The sequence below is a fragment of the Salmo salar genome, chromosome 07, assembly GCF_965601325.2.
Source record: "Salmo salar chromosome 07, fSalSal1, whole genome shotgun sequence".
Taxonomy (NCBI): Eukaryota; Metazoa; Chordata; class Actinopteri; order Salmoniformes; family Salmonidae; genus Salmo; species Salmo salar.
Window position 1 is genome coordinate 39670378 of NC_138297.1, and position 21256 is coordinate 39691633.

At 42.1% G+C, this 21256-nt stretch overlaps 1 protein-coding gene across 2 annotated transcripts in view; it reads right to left on the reverse strand.

Moving 5' to 3' along the window:
- The window catches only part of LOC106609109 (TBC1 domain family member 22B), a 186020-nt gene that overhangs the window by 65419 nt on the left and 99345 nt on the right, over nt 1–21256 (reverse strand). For both annotated transcript variants that reach the window (XM_014207531.3, XM_014207530.3), the window contains exon 11: nt 12251–12326. In XM_014207531.3, coding sequence (XP_014063006.1) covers nt 12251–12326 — 76 coding nt within the window. The remainder of the gene's footprint in view (nt 1–12250; nt 12327–21256) is intronic.

A 21256-nucleotide genomic window follows, 5' to 3' on the forward strand; every position in this document is an offset into this window, starting at 1 on the left:
CATCTGATGCTTTCTTCCCATCTTCCCTTTTTCTCTCTCTCTCTTCTTCACTGGCTCCCTGTCCTCCTCTTCCCCCTTTTCTCTCTTTTTTCTTTCTTGTGCCCTGCTGTTCTCTGAACAGTTTCCTCTTCTCAAGATATAACTTCCAGTGTTGAATGGTGGTTTTAAGTCACTCTGGGCATTGTAGGACTGTTGTTACACTGTGCCATTATCCCAAAACGACCCCCTTGGAGCCATGTCCTGTGTCAGGTTTAATCAGCTAGCTGGCAGAGTGGTGCTGTTTAACATCTCCCCTGGAACAGCCCTAATGGATCTCGTTACGCAGAGGTGGAAATCAATCTACAACAACTCATGCTCACAGACAAACACATACATGTACACGGACACACACACACACACACACACACACACACACACACACACACTGATATGCACACGCACTTGTATTTGATTATTTGTTATTTCCCGTGTATTTGAGTCTTTGTGGCCTGAATCAACCACTATTGGACATTTTCAAAAGTATTTTCAAACACTTTCCTATAAATAGCATACTACTTTAAAGTATTTTCAAAAACATATTTCGAAATACATGATTTAAAATAGATGTAGAAATAAATGTGAAAATGTAAAAATAGATGTACTTCCTAAATTAAGAAAGCTAAATCAAGCCACTTTCTAAGTTCTATCACAGACTCTGCTGGTGATCCACTTACATTTAGGAAAACAGTTAATGCACTGAAGCGTGGCAATTCCTCTCCTTCCCTTCATAAGCAAGTTGTGTCAGACTCTGGCATCATTACTGAGAAAAATTTGATAAGTGATGCTTTCGGCATTTTATCTCAGCAGGCTTTTTATTTTAAGAAATGGTGGTTAAATCGACCCTGGGCAGTCAGTCGACTGCTATTCCCTCTCCCAGCCTCCACTTGGCTCGTTGGAAGATCAGTCAACTTCTAGTGAATATGTTTTCATTTTCAACAACCAGGGCTTGATATTAACTTTTTTAGCCACTTGTCCTTTGGACAAGTAGGACAGATTTCCTACTTGTCCGAAAGCTGAAGTCACAAAATAAAAGGTCTGTAACACCATCAGCCAAAAATGTGACTGAAAATGAGTGAAGTACATAGGAGTGATATGAAAAAAAATTCTGCGCTTGCCCATAGACCACGTGTCAAACTCATTCCACGGAAGGCCGAGTGTCTGAGGGTTTTCGCTCCTCCCTTGTGCTTGATTGATGAATTAAGGTCACTGATTAGTAAGGAACTCCCCTACCTGGTTGTCAAGGTCTCAATTGAAAGGAAACAACTAAAACCAGCAGACAATAGGCCCTCCATGGAAGGAGGGTTGGGTTGTGCCTTGGTGGAGATCTTTGTGGGCTACACTCGGCCTTGTCTCAGGATGGTAAGTTGGTGGTTGAAGATATCCCTCTAGTGGTGTGGGGGCTGTGTTTTGGCAAAGTGGGTAAGGTTATATCGAGCCTGTTTGGCCCTGTCCGGGGGTATCATCGGATGAGGCCACAGTGTCTCCTGACCCCTCCTGTCTCCGTCTCCAGTATTTATGCTGCAGTAGTTTGTGTGTCAGGGGGCTAGGGTGAGTCTGTTATATGTGGAGTATTTCTCCTGTCTTATCCGGTGTCCTGTGTGAACTTAAGTGTATTCTCTCTCTCTCTCTCTCTCTCTCTCTCTCTCTCTCTCTCTCTCTCTTCTCTCTCTCTTCTCTCTCTCTTCTCTCTCTCTGGACCTGAGCCCTAGGACCATGCCTCAGGACTACCTGGCATGATGACTCCTTGCTGTCCCCAGTCCACCTGGCCATGCTGCTGCTCCAGTTTCAACTGTTCTGCCTGCGGCTATGGAACACTGACCTGTTCACCGGACGTGCTACCTGTCCCAGACTTGCTGTTTTCCACTCTCTAGAGACAGCAGGAGCGGTAGAGATACTCTCAATGATCGGCTATAAAAAGCCAACTGACATTTACTCCTGAAGTGCTGACTTGTTGCACCCTCGACAACTACTATGATTATTATTATTTGACCATCCTGGTCATTTATGAACATTTGAACATCTTGGCCATGTTCTGTTATAATCTCCACCTGGCACAGCCAGAAGAGGACTGGCCACCCCTCATAGCCTGATTCCTCTCTAGGTTTCTTCCTAGGTTTCGGCCTTTCTAGGGAGTTTTTCCTAGCCACCGTGCTTCTACACCTGCATTGCTTGCTGTTTGGGGTTTTTGGCTGGGTTTCTGTACAGCACTTTGATATATCAGCTGATGTAAGAAGGGCTACATAATTACATTTGATTTGATACCCCTGCCATAAACAATGTTGTTATCTCCCCCTAGCGGCCATCCAAAATAATGCAAACTAATTTATTCAATTTTTTAAAGAAAAAAGACTGCTAGGCATTTCGCTGGCATGCTATTGGAAGGTTGAGAAGAATCATGACATTGACAAAATACATTTAGCTGAGCCAAATCTTTTTGAACAGCTTATTTCACTCTGGTTTAGCTGTGACACGAAAGAGATGTGTAGTAACCTAGGCCTATCTGGCTATCTTTGTCTGCCAAAGTGTGCAGATGGAGCGAGTGACACAGTCAACGAGCCTCGCTAGCAGTGCGTCTTGTGCTGGGTTGTAAATCATCATGGGCTGTAGAGCAACTCTGCTATCCTCAGAACTGGAAAATTATAAACTGATTCGCATTTTTTCCTCATCCTCTTCTCTTACTAGGCCTAGGCTACTATATGCATTGTAAGTAGGTTGCACATTGCTAGAATAATATGGAAATGGGCATAGGCCAACTACTCATTTGTTTCATAAGCATTCCTCAGCTGAAGCCTACGTTTTTGACACCTCATTGGATTTTTTAATCTCGGTATTGTTTGCTCAATTTCACTTCTAGTGAGCTAAAATATTTGTAATTCAAAATAAATCTGTGAATGAGAATAGCATAGACTCCGACTTCCATAATTGATCTCATTTAAAAGATGCAACTTTAGGACATTAAACACTCAAATATTTTGGAAAATACTCTTCATAACTTTAATTTGTCTTAATGCTTTTATTATATTTTAGTTGGAGGATAAGGCTTTTGGTTGTTTGGTTCACAATGGCAAGGAAGGATTTTTTTGGGGCCTTCTGTCTTATAATGCTTTGCTCAACTGAAGGTTTGTACAAATTTCTCATTCGATGTGTATATATTGCTATTGTTTCTTCTTTCTCTCTCATTATTACCATAAGCCTCCCATGTTTTGGGGTTATTCAAAAACAAAACTTTCTGAGATAGCCCAGAACTCTGTCACATTCATTCATTGCACCTTGATCATGAAAAAGCATGGCAGGAGAAATCTAGGATGAATTAAATTCAAAGAGTGCCTTAATAGGCCAAGTCACATTCATGTCAAAACTACATTTTCTGACTGGATATTTTGTGGTGGTTTGGTGATGCTCTTAGCTCTGTCTACATTGTTCTCTTGCTTTGTATAAATATAACTTATTTATAGAAATGTGTTATAGCAAATAGGAATATAGGCAATTTACTCAGAATGTAAACCATGCACTGCCCTGCTGTGCGCTGCGGCACTGCCTGATTCAATTCTGATTGGAGAAATTGTTTGATAGTGATTTTCTACTGAAATGTATATTCTGGTAATCCAACTTTTGTTTTACTTACCCTAGACAAGCCTTAATGTAGAGCACTGAAAACGTTCTATTAATCAATTGTCAACTTAGACCCTTCCTAGCTACGAGATGTATTCTAAGTGTTCACCAGTCTGGTTTCATGCCGGTTCATAGCACCCTCTCTAATGCCACCTTAGTGTTAAACGATGTGGTAAAGGGTATGGATAAGAGAATACTGTTGACCACTCTTTATTGATTCAAAGATTGTCTCCAGTCGGCGTCATGTAATTGGTTATAAAATTACTAGAAAGACAACACAATGTGTTTTTTCTGATGGTGTTAAGTCAGCTTATATTTATATTACGAAAGGTGTCCCACAGGGATCTACATTAAGTCCTGTACTTTTTACTGTCCGTATAAACAATGTTGTTCCATCTACAAAAAAAAACAACATACACCTGTATGCAGGATTATCATAATGCACTACGCTTTATTACGGGCGATGGGTCCGGTACACATCACTGCATTCTGTATGAAGTAGGTTGGCCCTCTCTAAAGTCTCGTAGATCGATGCCTTGTACTCTTTTTGTTTATAAAGCCCTTCTACATAAACTTTCGTACCTTATATGGTTCACTTAGACGTACAAGATACCAGACTCTTTGCAGTATTTTTTTTTATTATGGGTTACTTCTTACATTATTAGCCCAGAAATGTTTTGTGTTATTACATACAGCCGGGAAGAACTATTGGATATCAGAGCGGCGGTAACTCACCAGCACTACCAGCATTTTGACCAGGAATACGACTTTCCCGAATCGGATCCTTTGTTCGTACCCCCCAGGGAAATTGAAGAGATTTCTCTTTAGTTATAGGTCACAGTCGTGTATATCCCCCCTCAAGCCGATACCACGACGGCCCTCAAAGAACTTCACTGGACTTATGCAAACTGGAAACCACATATCCTGAGGCCGCATGTATTGTAGCAGGGGATTTTAACAAAGCAAATTTGAGGAAAAGAATGCTGTAATTGTATCAACACATTGTTGAAAAAAAAAAATCAACAACTGCTACTCCAACTTCCAGGATGCCTTATAAGGCCCTCCCCCACCCTCCTTTCGGCAAATCTGATCAGGACTCCATTTTGCTCCTCCCTTCCTATAGGCAGAAACTCACACAGGAAGTACCCATGCTAAGGACTATTCAACGCTGGTCTGACCAATCGGAATCCACGCTTCAAGATTGTTTTGATCACGTGGACAGGGATATGTTCTGGGTAGCCTCTGAGAATAATATTGACGTATATACTGATACGGTGACTGAGTTAATCAGGAAGTGTATCGAGATGTGGTAGCCATTGTGACTATTAAAACCTACCCTAACCAGAAACCGTGGATAGATGGCAGCATTCGCGCAAAACTGAAAGCGTGAACCATCGCATTTCACCATGGCAAGGTGACTGGGAATATGCCCGAATACAAACAGTGTAGTTATTCCCTCAGTAAGGCAATGAAACAGGCAAAACGTCAGTATAGAGACAAACTGAAGCCACAATTAAACGGCTCAGACACAAGACAAATGTGGTAGGATCTACAGACAATTATGTCTTACAAAGGGAAAACCAGCCATGTCGCGGACACAGATCTTGCTTCCGGACAAGCTAAACACCTTCTTCGCCCGCTTTGAGGATAACACAGTGCCACCAACACGGCCCACTACCAAGGACTGTGGGCTCTCCTTCTCCTTGGCCAAAGTGAGTAAGACATTTTAAAGTGTTAACCCTCGCAAGGCTGCCGGCCCAGACGGCATCCATAGCCGTGTCCTTGTGTCAACGGCAAACATCATGATGATGGAGTCGAGCCTGGCCGTGCAGTCATGAGCGAACAGGGAGTACAGGATTGGACTGAGCACACACCCGATGGGCCAATGTGTTGAGGATCAGAGTGGCGGATGCATTGATAACTACCCTTACCACCTGGGGGGGCGGCCCATCAGGAAGTCCAGGATCCAGTTGCAGAGGGAGGTGTTTAGTCCCAGGGTCCTTAGCTTAGTGATGAGTTTTGAGGGCACTATGGTGTTGAACACTGAGCTGAAGTCAATGAATAGCATTCTCACATAGGTGTTCATTTTGTCCAGGTGTGAAAGGGCAGTGTGGAGTGCAATAGAGAAGCATCATCTGTTGATCTGTTGGGGTGGTGTGCAAATTGGAGTGGGTCTAGGGTTTCTGGGATAATGGTGTTGATGTGAGCCATGACCAGCTACAGACATGAGTGCTATGGGTCGGTAGTCATTTAGGCAGGGATGAGAGAGCCAAGCCTATGGTTTTGTAGATTCAACCCCGCAACACACACACCAATTGATTAATGGACTGATGAATGTATATTTTTTTCTCTTGCTTTGTTCGCTCTTTTCAGTATTATGTCTATCTCTGATAAGCTACCCAGGAAAGGGCTGAAAATATCCCATATTAATATATGCAGCCTTAGAAATAAGGTTCATGAAATCAATAACTTGCTAGCATCAGATAACATTCATATATCAGCCATTTCTGAGACTCACTTAGATAATTCATTTGATGATACAGCAGTAGCAATACAAAGCTATACCATCTATAGAAGATGCTTATGTGGGAGGTGTTGCTGTATATATTCAGAGCCATATCCCTGTCATGCTTAGAGAAGATCTTATGTCAAGTGTTATTGAAGTGTTGTGGTTGCAGGTTCACTTGACACATCTGAAGCGTTTTCTTTTGGGGTGTAGCTATAGGCCATCAAGTGCTAACAGTCAGTATCTAAATAATATGTGTGAAATGCTTGCTAGTGTATGTGAGGTAAACAGAGAGATCTACTTTCTGGGGAACTGAATATTGACTGGGTTTCATCAAGCCGTCTGATCAAGAGGAAGCTTCTTACTGTAACCAGTGCCTGTAATCTGGTTCAGGTTATTAATCAACCTAGCAGGGTGGTTACAAACACCACAGGAAAAAGATAATCCACATGTACCGATCACATTTTTACTAATACTGTAGAACTTCGTTCTAAAGCTGTATCCGTATCCATTGGATGTAGTGATCACAACATAGTGGCTATATCCAGGAAAGCCAAAGTTCCAACAGCTGGGCCTAAAATTGTATATAAGAGATCATACAACATTTTTTGCTGCGACTCTTATGTGGATGATGTTAAAAATATCAGTTGGTCTGATGTGATTAATGAGGAGCATCCAGACGCTGCACTTGATTAATTTATTAAATTGTTTCTTCCAATTATTGATAAACTGTTAAGAAACTGACTGTTAGAACTGTTAAGGCTCCATAACTTGATGAGGAATTGAAAAACTGTATGGTTGAAAGAGATGGGGTAAAAGGAGTGGCTAATAAGTCTGGCTGCACATCTGACTGGCTTACTTACTGCAAATTGAGAAATATGTGACTAAACTCAACAAAAAGAAGAAGAAACTGTATTATGAAGCCAAGATCAATGATATAAAGAATGATGGAAAAAAAACTTTGGAGTACTTTAAATGAAATTATGGGCAGAAAGACAAATGCAACTCCATCTTTCATCGAAAGCTTATTCATCACAAAACCATTTGATGATGCCAATTATTTTAATGATTATTTCATTAGCAAAGTGGGAAAACTTAGGCAGGAAATGCCAACAACGAACAGTGAGCAATTGTATTCATGCAAAAAAAAAACGAATAATGAAAGAAAAGCATTGCAAGTTTGAATTGTGTAAAGTTAGTGTGGGAGAGGTGGGAAAATGACTTATCGATCAATGATGACAAACCTCCTGGCATTGACAACTTAGACGGAAAGCTACTGAGGATGGTAGCTGACTCTTTTGCCACTCCTATCTGTCATATTTTTAATCTGAGCCTAGAGGGAAGTCTTTGTCCTCAGGCCTGGAGGGAAGCCAAAGTAATTCCGCTACCCAAGAGTGGTAAAGCGGCCTTTACTGGTTCTAACAGCAGACCTATAAGCTTGCTGCCAGCTCTTTGCAAACTGTTGCAAAAATAGTGTTTGACCAAATACAATGCTATTTCTCTGTAAACAAATTAACAGACTTTCAGCAGAGAAGCGTACTCAACATGTACTGCACTGACATAAATGACTGATGATTGGTTGAAAGAAATTGATAAGAAGATTGTGGGAGATGTACTGTTAGATTTCAGTGCAGCCTTTGATATTATTGACCATAGCCGGTTGTTGAAAAAACATATGTGTTATGGCTTTTCAACCTCTGCCATATCGTGGATTCAGAGCTATTTATCTAATAGAACTCAAAGGGTTTTCTTTAATGGAAGCTTTTCTAATGTCAAACATGTAAAGTGTGGTGTACCGTAGGGCAGCTCTCTAGGCCCTCCACTCTTTTCTATTTTTACCAATTACCTGCCACTGGCATTAAACAGAGCATGTGGGTCCACGTATGCTGATGATTCAACCATATACGCATCAGCAACAACAGCTAATGAAGTCACTGAAACCCTTAACAAAGAGTTGCAGTATGTTTTGGAATGGGTGGCCAGTAATAAACTGGTCCTGAACATCTCTAAAACTAAGAGCATTGCATTTGGTACAAATCATTCCTTAAGTTCTAGACCTCAGCCTAATCTGGTAATGAATGGTGTGGCTGTTGAACAAGTTGAGGAGACTAAATTACTTGGCATTACCTTAGATTGTAAACTGTCATGGTCAAAACATATAGATTCAATGGTTGTAAAGATGGGGAGAGGTCTAGCTGTAATAAATAGATGCTCTGCTTTTATTGACACCAAACTCCAAAAAGCAAGTTCTGCAGGCTCTAGTTCGGCCTAATCTTGATTATTGTCCAGTCGTGTGGTCCAGTGCTGCAATGAAATACCTAGTTAAGCTGCAGCTGGCCCAGAACACGATTTGCTCTTAATTGTAATCAGAGGGCTGATATGCATGCCAGTATCTCTTGGCTAAGAGTTGAGGAGAGACTGACTGCATCACTTCTTTTTATATGAAACATTGTGTTGAAAATCCCAAATAGTTTACATAGTCAACTTCCACACAGCTCTGACACACACACTTATCCCACCAGACATGCCACCAGGGTCTTTTCACATTCCCCAAATCCAGAACATATTCAAGAAAGCGTACAGTATTATGTGGAGCCCTTATTGCATGGAACTTCCTTCCATCTCATATTGCTCAAATAAACAGCAAACCTGGTTTAAAAAAACAGACAAAGCAACACCTCACGGCACAACGCCTCTCCCCTATTTGACCTAGACAGTTTGTGTGTACGCATTGATATGTAGGCTACGTGTACCTTTAAAATAAATGTATGTAGTTCTGTTCTTGAGCTGTTCTTGTCTATTGATGTTCTGTATTACGTCATTCTGTATTATATTTTATGTGAACCCCAGGAAGAGTAGCTGCTGCTTTTGAAACAGCTAATGGGGATCCTAATAAAATACCAAATACCTTAGTGTTCTTGGGCACAGGGACTATGTTGGTCTGCTTGAAACATGTTGGTATTACAGACTCAGACAGGGAGAGGTTGAAGATGTCAGTGAAGCCAGTTGGTCAGCGTATGCTCGGAGTACACATCCTGGTATTCCGTCTGGCCCTGCGGCCTTGTGAATGTTAACCTGTTTAAAGGTCTTACTCACATTGGAATCCTAATAAAATATGAAATACCTTAGTGTTCTTGGGCACAGGGTCTATGGTGGTCTGCTTGAAACATGTTATTACAGAGAGCGTGATCACACAGTCGTCTGGAACTGCTGATGCTCTAATGCATGTTTCAGGGTTACTTGCCTCGAAGCGAGTATAGAAGTAATTTTGCTCATCTGGTAGGCTCGTGTCACTGGACAGCTCTCAGTTGTGCTTCCCTTTGTAGTCTGTGATAGTTTGCAAGCCCTGCCACATCCAATGAGCGTCGGAGCCGGTGTAGTACGATTTGATCTTAGTCCTGTATTGACGGTTTGCCTGATTGTTCATCGGGGGGAATAGCGATATTTCTTGAAAGCGGCAGCTCTATCCTTTAGCTCAGCATGGATGTTGCCTGTAATCCATGGCTTCTGGTTGGAGTATGTACGTACAGTCCCTGTGGGGACAATGTCATCGATGCACTTACTGATGAAGCCAGTGACTGTTGTGGTGTACTCCTCAATGCCATCAGAAGAATCCCGGAACATATTCCAGTCTGTGCTAGCAAAACTGTCCTGTAGCTTAGCATCTGCTTCATCTGATCACTTTTTTGTTGACCGAGTCACTGGTGCTTCCTGCTTTAATTTTTGCTTGTAAGCAGGAATCAGGAGGATAGAATTATGACCAGATTTGCACAATGGAGGGCGAGGGAGAGCTTTGTACGCGTCTCTGTGTGTGGAGTAAAGATGGTCTAGAGTTTTTTCCCCCCTCTGGTTGCACATTTAACATGCTGGTAGAAATTAGGTAAAACGGATTTAAGTTTCCCTGCATTAAAGTCCCCGGCCACTAGGATCGCCGCCTCTGGATGAGCATTTTCTTGTTTGCTTGTGGCGGTATACAGCTCGTTGAGTGTGGTCTTAGTGCCAGCATTGGTTTGTGGTGGTATGTACACAGCTAAAAAAAATAGAGGATGTAAACTCTCTAGGTAGCTAGTGTGGTCTACAGCTGATCATGAGATACTCTACCTCAGGCGAGCAAAACCTTGAGACTTCCTTAGATATCGTGCACCAGCTGTTGATTACAAATATACATAGACCGCACCCCTTGTCTTACCAGAGGCAGCTGTTCCATCCTGTCCCATTGGTAGGATAAATGTGCTTTTAGTTTGTCCAATTTATTATCCAGCGATTGTACATTGGCCAATAGTACCGATGGCAAAAGCAAATTAGCCACTTGTCGGCGGATCCTCACAAGGCACCCCGATCTCCTTCCGCAATACCTTTTCCGTCTCTTTCTCCTGCGAATGACGGGGATGAGGGCCTGTCCGGGTGTCTGGAGTAAATCTGGTATGAAGTATTGCAATCTGGTAGGAAATCTGGTATGAAGTATAACTTTTGTCTCTAATTACAATGAGTACAGAGTTTGCTTATAGTGTTGGTGCAAACCTATAAGGAGACCTGTGTGCGTGTGTGTGTGTATAAGTGTGTGCGCGTGCATAGGTGTGTCTTTATGGATCAAACCTTTAAGGAGCTGTGTGTTGAGTTAATGAGCGATATGTTAAATTGTAAAAAACAAATGGAATAATAAAAAAACATGTTTTGTCATTTAGCAAATGGTCTTATCCAGAGCTACTTACAGGATCAATTAGGGTTAAGTGCCTTGCTCAAGGGTACATCGACAGATTTTTCACCAAGTCGGCTCAGGGATTTGAACTAGCAACCTTTTGGTTACTTGCCCAACGCTCTTAACCGCTAGGCTACATTCTCTGTTACAAATCAACAGAGAAAAGGACACCTAACAGCTGTTAAACATTTCACAGAAATACATACCTGGCAAAGTATGGTTCACTAATAAGTATTTACCGGTAATTTACAGCAGACATGTACTGTAGGATCAAGAAAATGGAAAAGGCAACAACACTGGAAACTCAAAATGATAAAGTAAGAGAAAAAGAACTGAAGTTCTCAAGGAGGACTGGTAAAGTTCAATATCTGTTTAAGAACAGTCTCTTACTCCAGAGAGGGTAAATCTAACCTGCGACCTAAAGACATTTATCTAGTCCAAAAAGACCAACTCAATTTCCCTCCCTGCATAAATTTGGTTGTTAAATATAGCCAAGTCCAAACTGAGCAGAGACGTCAGAAAGAAATAAAAAATAAGACAGTTTTGGAATACAAATGCCTGGGTCTGGGGCTAGGGTATACAGATGGGGCATGGGGCTGGGTTGGATCAGACAATAGGGTAAAGCGCTAGGTCTGGTGTTGAATCTGGGTCTAGAACTGGGCTGACTGTGTGCAGTGCAGGGCTTGGTTTCTGTCCCCGTTCTGTAAGAAGATGTCCACTGAATCCTGATTACACCTCTCTAATGTAAAGAAAGTATAGGAGTATAGGACTAGATCTGAGTCTAGGTCTGGTACTGGTCTGGGTTTTGTGCTGTGCAGGGACCGGTCTCCTTCCACCCTGGCCTTATCCTGCTCTGTGAGGAGATGGCGGGAGGAGAGGATGGCCAGTGAATTCTGATTACACCTCAGTAATTTAAAGTAATGAGAGGATCTCATGCTCTGGTGGCTCCTGCTTCCCCCCGGTGGATCAGACGCCAGCCAGCCACCACTCTGTTAAAAGCCACACTGACCCGCCGCTGATTGGGGATGACACAAAGCAGTCAGGGTCTGTGTGTGTGTGTGTGTGTGCGCGTGCGCGTGTGATCACTCTGACAGAAGGACAGACTAATCATCATTCTGACAGACAGGAAGAGAGATATGGTCAGACAGACAAAGAGAGAGAGAGAGATATGATGCAGGGGTGTGCTCAGAGACAGGATTTCCCTTCCGGAAACCACACAGATCGAAAGAGGGAGATAGAAAGATGGAGAGGACAAGCCAAGGGGAGGGAGGGTGAGAAAGATGGAGAGGAAGAGGGAAAGGACCACAGGAGAGTAGAGTGTAGAGGACCACAGGAGAGTACAGGAGAAAGAGAGAAAGGGAGAGCAGAAAGGACAGGAGAGAGAAAGCACTCACCATCGATCCTGCTGACCAACTCCTCCAGAGCCTTGACTTTTCTTTGGATCCCCGGCTGAGCAAATGTGTAGTTGTCCTTGATTGGAGAGAGAGGGAGAGAGAGAGAGGGAGAGAGAGAGTGAAGAGAGAGAGTGTGTGAGAGAGAGAGAGAGAGAGAGAGAGAGAGAGAGAGAGAAGAGAGAGAGAGAGAGAAGAGAGAAAGAGAGAGATGAATTTCACAGCCAGGTGAGGCCTGACTTACTAGGGGTGATGGGTGCACTATTATTGATTTGACCTGAAAACAGAGACAAAACTGTTTTACCAAACTGTACTTCATTAAAGAAAAAGAGGATGTGTGTGAGGAATAGTAATGATGACATATGAACAAACATCTGTGTATACTAGCTGAGTGACACTGGCACACAGAGCATACACATAGTCTCATCTCAAGGGTGAGCAGCTAGCTACCACAGCTCGTGATCACCCTGTGGCCATTTTGAAGGGAAAGGGAGGTCACACACACAGACAGAGAGAGCGAGAGAGCTAGAACAGGAGAAGGAGAGAGAGAGAGAGAGAGAGAGAGATGGAGAACAGGAGAGATCAGGAGGTGAGCTGTCCTCTCAACTACTAAACACATGCTGACAGGAGATTAAATGCAACATTTACAGTCTAAATGCAAATATCAGACAGCAGAGCTTGAAGGGGGGTTGAACTCGGATTTGGCATCCGTTTTCCTCCTCCTCATTACTACATTTGACTGTTTTGAGACTAGAATGTATATGTTTATAACTATGTTGTGATGTGACAATCATTAACGTGATGACTGTTATTTACCTTACCAACTATGTTTAAGTGTTATTCGATTAAATTAATCATGTAACAATTAACTCATTAGGAATTTGGGGCACAACGGAAGAAGTTGTTCAACGAGTTAGTCCGAATTAAACTCGAAAGATATATCTTACGTCAATTATTACCTCAATCTCATTCTGAACATGGCATAATCCTTGGATCCACAAGAACCCTAGCCCTTCTGAATATTCAGTACTACACAAATTGATTTAATCATTTATTTACTAACAAAATAATAACGAAGAATAAACAAACACACGTACACGAGATAAAAGATATGACGGCTTGTTACACATGGAGAGGGAGGGGTATGTAAAGTTCCCTCCGACTTAAATGGAACTTACGCTCTAAGGAGTAATAATACTTTGCACATGAACGTTCAAAAGTTTGGGGTCACTTAGAAATGTCCTTGTTTTTTAAAGAAAATATAATTTTTTGTCAATTAGAATACCATAAAATGTATCAGAAATACAGTAATTTACAACATTAACATTGTAGCTGGAAACAGCAGATTTTTAATGGAATATCTACATTTTTTTAACCTTTATTCAACTAGGCAAGTCAGTTAAGAACAAATTCTTATTTTCAATGACAGCCTAGGAACAGTGGGTTAACTGCCTTGTTCAGGGGCAGGACGACAGATTTTTACCTTGTAAGCTCGGGGATTCGATCTTGCAACCTTTCGGTTACTGGTCCGTTAAGAAAATATTTACCAAGTAGACAAGAATAAAAAGTAACACAATAAGAATAACGAAGCTATATACAGGGGGCACCGGTACCGAGTCAGTGTGCGGGGGTACAGGTTAGTTGAACCCATAAATGCTGATGCTCCAGATACTCAACTAGCCTAAAGGCCAGCTTTATTTGCAATTTTTTTTTTCTAATGATCAATTAGCCTTTTAAAATGATAAACTTGGATTAGCTAACACAGCCATTGGAACACAGGAGTGATGGTTGCTGATAACGGGCCTCTATACGCCTATGTAAATATTCCATATAAAATCAGCCGTTTCCAACTACAATAGTCAGCATTAACAATGTCTACACTGTATTTCTGATAAATGTTATTATATTTTAATGGACAAAAAAAATGTGCTGACTTTTCAAAAACAAGGACATTTCTAAGTGACCCTAAAACTTTTTAATGGTAGTGTATATTTACACGTAGCGGTCCTTGATTGCCGGCTCTCTGTTGAACCACTTTCTATCCCACTTGAGTGAGACTCTTGGAGTGTTCATTAGGATAGATACTTCAGATGTACCAACGGTTGTCTGAGAGGGATTTTTCCGTCCCACCTCATGTTTTCAGTCAAAGTTCTAGGACTACTTTTACATGCATAGCCGCAGACTGTGAATGTTTCTGGTCTAGTCTTTATCTTCTTCACCCGTGTTGAGAGTTTCAGAGTTTCTTACCATTTAGTAGCGTGTAGCCCCGCTCCACGCTGTCTGGTCTGGTAGTTTTAACCATTCGTGACGTCCGTCTCACTGTCCGTCTACTTGGTCTAATGTAAATTTTGTTACCAAGGCTTTTATCCTCGGGTAAAATGGGGGCGTTCCATCATGCCGACAATGTCTGTGCTCACTTGGGCATGGTTACTGACTGACCAAAAGTTTAGATGACAAACAATTCTCATTTAGAAGACTAAAATCACATTTCTATCCTCACAAAAGTATTCTCATATTTAATACAACATTTAGATGTAAACTTGATACATATAAAGCGTTCACTTTCAGAGTTACAGTTACTTTGTTATACCACCCTTAAAAGCTCTTAGGGCTAGGGGGCCGTGTTCGGAAGTTCGGAGACGTGCCCAAAGTAAACTGCCTGTTACTCAGGCCCAGAAGCTAAGATATGCATATAATTGGTAGCATTGGATAGAAAACACTCTGAAGTTTCTAAAACTGTTAGAATGTCTGTGAGTATAACAGAACTGATATGGCAGGCAAAAACCAGAGGAAAATCCATCCTGGTCAAAGTCCATTTCAATGCTTGTCTATGGGATATACAAATAAATAGCTCCCAGATTGTAGTTCCTATGGCTTCCACTAGATGTCAACAGTCTTTAGAAAGGGTTTCAGGCTTGTCTTTTGAAAAAATGAGCGAGTAGTTGTAGTTTTCAAAGGTGTCTCTCATTAGAAATGTAGTCTTGTTGCGAGCGTGAATGAGGTGTGCGCTCTTCGTTATTTATCTTCCCTATTGAACTTACTATTCTCCGTCTTAAATTGTATTGTTTATTTAGATATTAGAGTACCTGAGGATTAATTAGAAACATCGTTTGACTTGTTTGTATGAACTTTACTGGTAACTTTTTGGATTCGTTTGTATGCATGTTGAACGAGTGGATTACTGAATCAAGACATTTTTGGGATATAAAGAAAGACTTTATCGAACAAAACAACCATTTGTTGTGTAGCTGGGACCCTTGGGATTGCAAACAGAGGAAGATCTTCAAAAGGTAAGTAATTTATTATATCGCTAATTGTTACTTTTGTGATGCCTGTGCTGGTTTGGAAAAGTATTTTGGTGTGGGGCGCTGTCCTCAGATAATCGCATGGTATGCTTTCGCCGTAAAGCCTTTTTGAAATCTGACAACGCGGTTGGATGAATAAGAAGTTAAGCTTTTAAATGTAGGACACTTGTATGTTCATGAATGTTTAATATTACAATTTTGTCATTTGAATTTGGCGTGCTCCAGCTTCACCGGATGTTGTCGATGATGATCCCGTTAACGGGATACGTGCGCTAAGAGGTTTTAATGACGTCACAAAATAATAAACAATATGGCACGATTATTCTTTAGATCCCCACCAACAATTCTTAACATTCCTATCTTTTGAATATTGTTCCAAAGTTAATTCTTTGGCCGTTCGAGTTTTTGGCGGCAAAGGTCTTCTGTTTACAAAGGCCTTTCTTTAGTGGATTTTAAAAATGTATTTAACTAGGCAAGTTAGTGAAGAACAAATTCTTATTTACATTGATGACCTACACCGGCCAAACCCAGGCCAATTGAGCTCCGCCCTATGAGTCTCCCAATCACGGCCGGTTGTGATACAGCCTGGATTCGAACCACGGTGTCTGTCATGACGCCTCTAGTACTGAGACGCAGTGCCTTAAACCGCTGCGCCACTCGGGATCCCGATACTGAAAGGCAGAGGGAAAGTTCCCTCCTACTTAAATTTATGACCCAGTGTTAAGGTGTCATGAACTGCACAGCCCCCCTTCCCCTCTTCTGTGGGAGAGAGGGGTCTGGCTATCTTCAAACATTTGCCTAGCTGATGGGTCCTTTCATCCACTGTCAGGAGAGTCATGACAACTACTACCGATGCCACATAGGCCGCTTTTCAACCAGAGAAGTCGTTTTTTGGTTCAGTTCCTCTTAAAGTACTGAGACCATTATACATGCAATGATGTCACCTTTAGCCACAGTATGAATAGATGACAGCTCTTGAAGAGGTAAGACCATTAGGCATCCATTGATGTCGCCTTTAGCCACAGTATGAATAGATGATACCTTTTGAGGAGCTAATGATGTCTCCTTATAGCATAGTGAAGAGGGTATCCATCTAATGGGCACATGTACAATCAACTTTATATAACAAGCTCCATTTAGAGAGTGCTTATGGGTGTGCTAATAACATAGGCGAACAGTAATTGGAAATTGAGTCACTTTTGTTTGAGGTTTGTCCTAATGTACAAATTGTCATTGGAAGTGGACTTTATATAGTGGAGCAAGTCACATGTACATACAATCCCAGTTTTGATCCTAATGTACATTTAAGTAATCAAATAATGTATTATTTGATTAAGGGCTCGGGGACAAAAAGCAACAACCTCAAAACAGGCCTTGGATCAACCATGCATTTACGAAACTATAAATGATCAAATCATGGGCTCTGTAAGTTTAAGTTACCACAAATGTGTGTGTGTGCCATTCTGACAGAGGGAGTGTGAGACAGGAGAACAGAGGGAGCGAGACAGAGAGCGCAAGACATTTTAGACAGAGAGCGGGTGACATTTTAGACAGAGAGTGCGAGACATTTTAGACAGAGAGCGCGAGACATTTTAGACAGAGAGCGCGAGACATTTTAGACAGAGAGCGAGTGACATTTTAGACAGAGAGCGAGTGACATTTTAGACAGAGAGCGAGAGACATTTTAGACAGAGAGCGCGAGACATTTTAGACAGAGAGCGAGAGACATTTTAGACAGAGAGCGAGAGACATTTTAGACAGAGAGCGAAAGACATTTTAGACAGAGAGCGAAATACATTTTAGACAGAGTGCGCGAGACATTTTGGACAGAGAGTGTGAGACATTAACCGATAAACAATTGCTGCCCGACCTTCAGGCTCAGCTGTGCATCCTGCAGTGAGCGTTCTGGTGCCTGAGTGTTGTGGCCATGAATACAGGAGTGCCTCTGGATACAACACACTACTGACAGAGGGGGAGAGAGATGGAGAGAGGGGGAGAGAGATGGAGAGAGGGAGAAAGATAGAGAGGGTTGGGAGACAGAGATAAAGAGAGAGCGAGAGAGATAGCGAGAAACCTTGGCCTACCATCACCTCTCCCTTCACTGTGACCTTCCAGTGCTACTGTACAGCCCAGCTATAAGAAGCTACTTCAAGAAAATAATACTCTATGTAAAATTTGATAAGGATTTCACGTAGGCTGACACATATAAATTATATTTCAATGGCTGGCATGGATTCAGAAGTACAAAGCAGTACCGGGTCAAGGCATTTTCTTCCATCCTTTGTTTCTTCCTTCCTCACTCCCTCTCTTGCTCCCTAGAGTTACCTCTACTTCTCATCTAACTCCATTCAGCAGGAGTCAGCCCATTTTCCTATTGTAGAGCTACACGGACAGACTAGACAGTAATCTCCCTAACCTAACCACATTAACAGTGAGTGTTCTGAATCCCCTAAGATCACTACAGTGAGATCATATCTGGTTTGATGGGCTAAGGTCTGACTTATTAAAGAGAGTAGGGATTGAGACTTTCTGGCTCCATCTGCACACATGCAGTAGCCATGTCCTCAGGTCAACAGACCATGATAGGCTTAATCGCTCTCCCTCCCTCTTTCTCTGTGCTTAAATGCAATTACCTGTTAAGGGAGTGAGCAGTAGGCCAGTTTGAAGCATGCATTATGACTAACCCATAGCCCACAGGCACCAATAATTACGTCAGCTTTAAGATCCCCTGCTTTAATGAAGTAGCTACTGTACCGGTCTCTCTGGTCCACTCTAAGCACTGCTCCATGCAGAGAGACGTAAATAGGGAGGGAGGGCTTAACGGACACATGCACAAACTCTTAAACAGCTGCAAATTAGAGAGACAAAGTGTCACCAACAAAAACATAAACAATAGGTATATAGCAAATGCACCCTATGGCATTCATTTTTCACGTTCTGTATATTGCACAATTCGGTAGTGCTCAAAGCATGCTATTCCGAGGGCAGCGTTTACTTTTCAAATCAAAGCAATGAGCCCAATCAGTCCTCCATGACAACAAAATCATTAACAACAGATTAGGCTAATAAGTCCTTCGTTTTTTGGGTTATGCTCAGGTAAAACAATTTGGCTAATCTATAATTTCATATTCTATAATTCCATATTACATTAATTGTAATGACTGGAAATCTGACAGACGTTGGTTTTTAATGTAAAGATATGGCCTAATCGTATTATTATCTGCAGTATAAAGCAATGGGTTAGAAGAAGCCTACATAACCAACCCATAAAGTTAAATGCAAAATCCATTTATGGCCAGCTATGTAAACTCTAAACACTGATTTATCCTGCAACAGATGTTGTTGAATTAGTAATATAATGTTTTATCTTAAAGGGAATGTAATCTAAAAGTAAGTGAAAATAATCTGATTACATTACTGAGTTTGGGTAGTCCAAAAGTTACCTTACTGATTACAATTGTGGACAGGTAACTAGTAACTGTAACAGGCAAAGCATGCTTAATACCTGGCCTACTGCAGAGCACTAGGGAAGTACGGAGTGAGGCCACAGTACAAGTGTAAGGGTTATGGTACACTTAACCTGACCCATAGCACTCAGATGATACCCTGTGATCTAGACTGTCCAGCTCAGTCAGAGGTCAGTATGAAGACTGTGTGATGCTGTCTCTCATATCTGATTCTTCCCTCCCTAGCGCTCTCTCACTTGATATATTGCCCTCGCTCTCTGTATTTCCCTCGCTCTCTGTACTGCCCTCGCTCTCTGTACTGCCCTCGCTCTCTGTACTGCCCTCGCTCTCAATCACTCTCCCTCCATCCCTCCCTCACACCATCCCTCGCTTCTTCATCTCTCTCCCTCCCTTTCTCGCTCCCCATATCTCCACAAAGCCACAGCTCTAGACTGTCTGTGATAAAGTATTTGACTGTAGCTTTGATCCTCTGAGGCAATGGCAGGAAATATCCAGATTCCACATTTTGTTCTTCTTTCTTCTTTTATTTTCTCGCCGTCCTGTTATTCTCAACTAGAAACTGAGCCATTGGGTCACTGTCTGTCTCTGTCACGTCTCTGCCCTCACCAACAATGACAACTATTCCCTTTTTCATCCCAGGAATGACAAGACTCTCACGATCGATGCATGGCTAATGAGGTTTTCAGGGCAGCCATTTCTTCCCCTTTCTATTCTGTTAGTGGCTAAACAATGTAAAACACAATCTTTGGAGACTGAGGCTATTTATTGTGTGTGTCGGCGTCTATCAACAAAGTGAACAACAGAGGACAACATAGAAAGTGTGCCTGTCTCTCTGTCGCTGGAGGCGTCTGTTACAGAGATGACAGCTACAGATAACCCTGAGTCACAATAGACCTACTGAACACCGGGCTGTATACACACACACAACACACACCCTACAAACACACAGGAGGCGTGTTGAGGAGGGCAAAGCCATATTGACGCACCTCCATCAACCTTCTCTCCATCTATCGCTCCCTCTGCCGACTGGCAGATGGCTGTGTGTGTGTGTTCAGGGATAACCTGGCTCCTCACTGTGTGGGAACAAATCAGCAATCATGGGCTTAACTGAAAAAGATCTCACTCACACTGAGAACCTGTCCTCTTCTCTTCTCCCCCTACCTCTCTAATTCTAGGACTCATTGATTATGAGTGCTCTCACATATTTTAACGGGGTCTGCAAAGTACTTAAATGTGCATATGAATGGGGTCTTATAGTTTGAGTATTTGTTAGATGTGTCAGCAAAAGGACTGAATAGAGAGAGTGCTGGCTGGCTGGGTGTTGTGTGTTTGTGTGTTTGTGTGTTTGTGTGTGTGTGTGTGTGTGTGTGTGTGTGTGTGTGTGTGTGTGTCAGAAACAAGGCGGATATGAGTGACAGGCCTCTCTATCAGCTGTGTGATTGAGTAGCTACCGGAGCTGAAAAAGAGGCATCCAGCTGTCAATAAAAGGTAGGGGAGAGAGCCGCAGTCAGCCAGAAAAACTCCCCTTTCCCCCTGCCTCCCCATGTCCCCATCACTCCCTCCCCGTCTCATTCCATTCTCTCAGTCTCTCCTGCCTCCGCCTCCCTCCTGTCTGCCACCCTCCCTTCCTCCCCCCTCCCTCAACCTGAGTCTCCCTCCCAATGTTTCTCCTTACATCCCCATTGTTTCATTATCCTACCTCTCTCCAGGGCTCCAGACTGTGACCATTTAGTCACATTTTCTGACCCTTTGACTGTGCAAGTTAAATTTAGAATTGGCGAGCTGCACATTTTTACATGGTCACCTCCTATTTTTAGGAGGCTAAAACCAGGATTTGGTCAAAGAGAAAAGTAAATTATTCTCATGATTCTTATAATGAAAGTGTCTGCCTGCTCTGGGAGAAAAAAAATTGGTTCTAATTGTATAACATTTTAAATTCCAATAGCGGGGAAAACACAGCGATCCTGTTGTCACAAATAAGGAGGTTCTCAGCTTTCTGTACTTTTAAAAAAAATGAACTCTCAATTTTGAGCCCAATAGCAACTATTTTACAACCAAGAGATTTGATATGGCTTTGAGATACAGAGTGTGATAAATGCATATTGGCCATTGCGATTGCATAGACCTCATTGGGTGGTAGGCTACAACTGCAACGGTTTTTGGAGATTATATTAACTTTTAGACTAATACATGGCTATTAGTGGGTATTACAGTATATTTAGAGTTATTTTAACAGT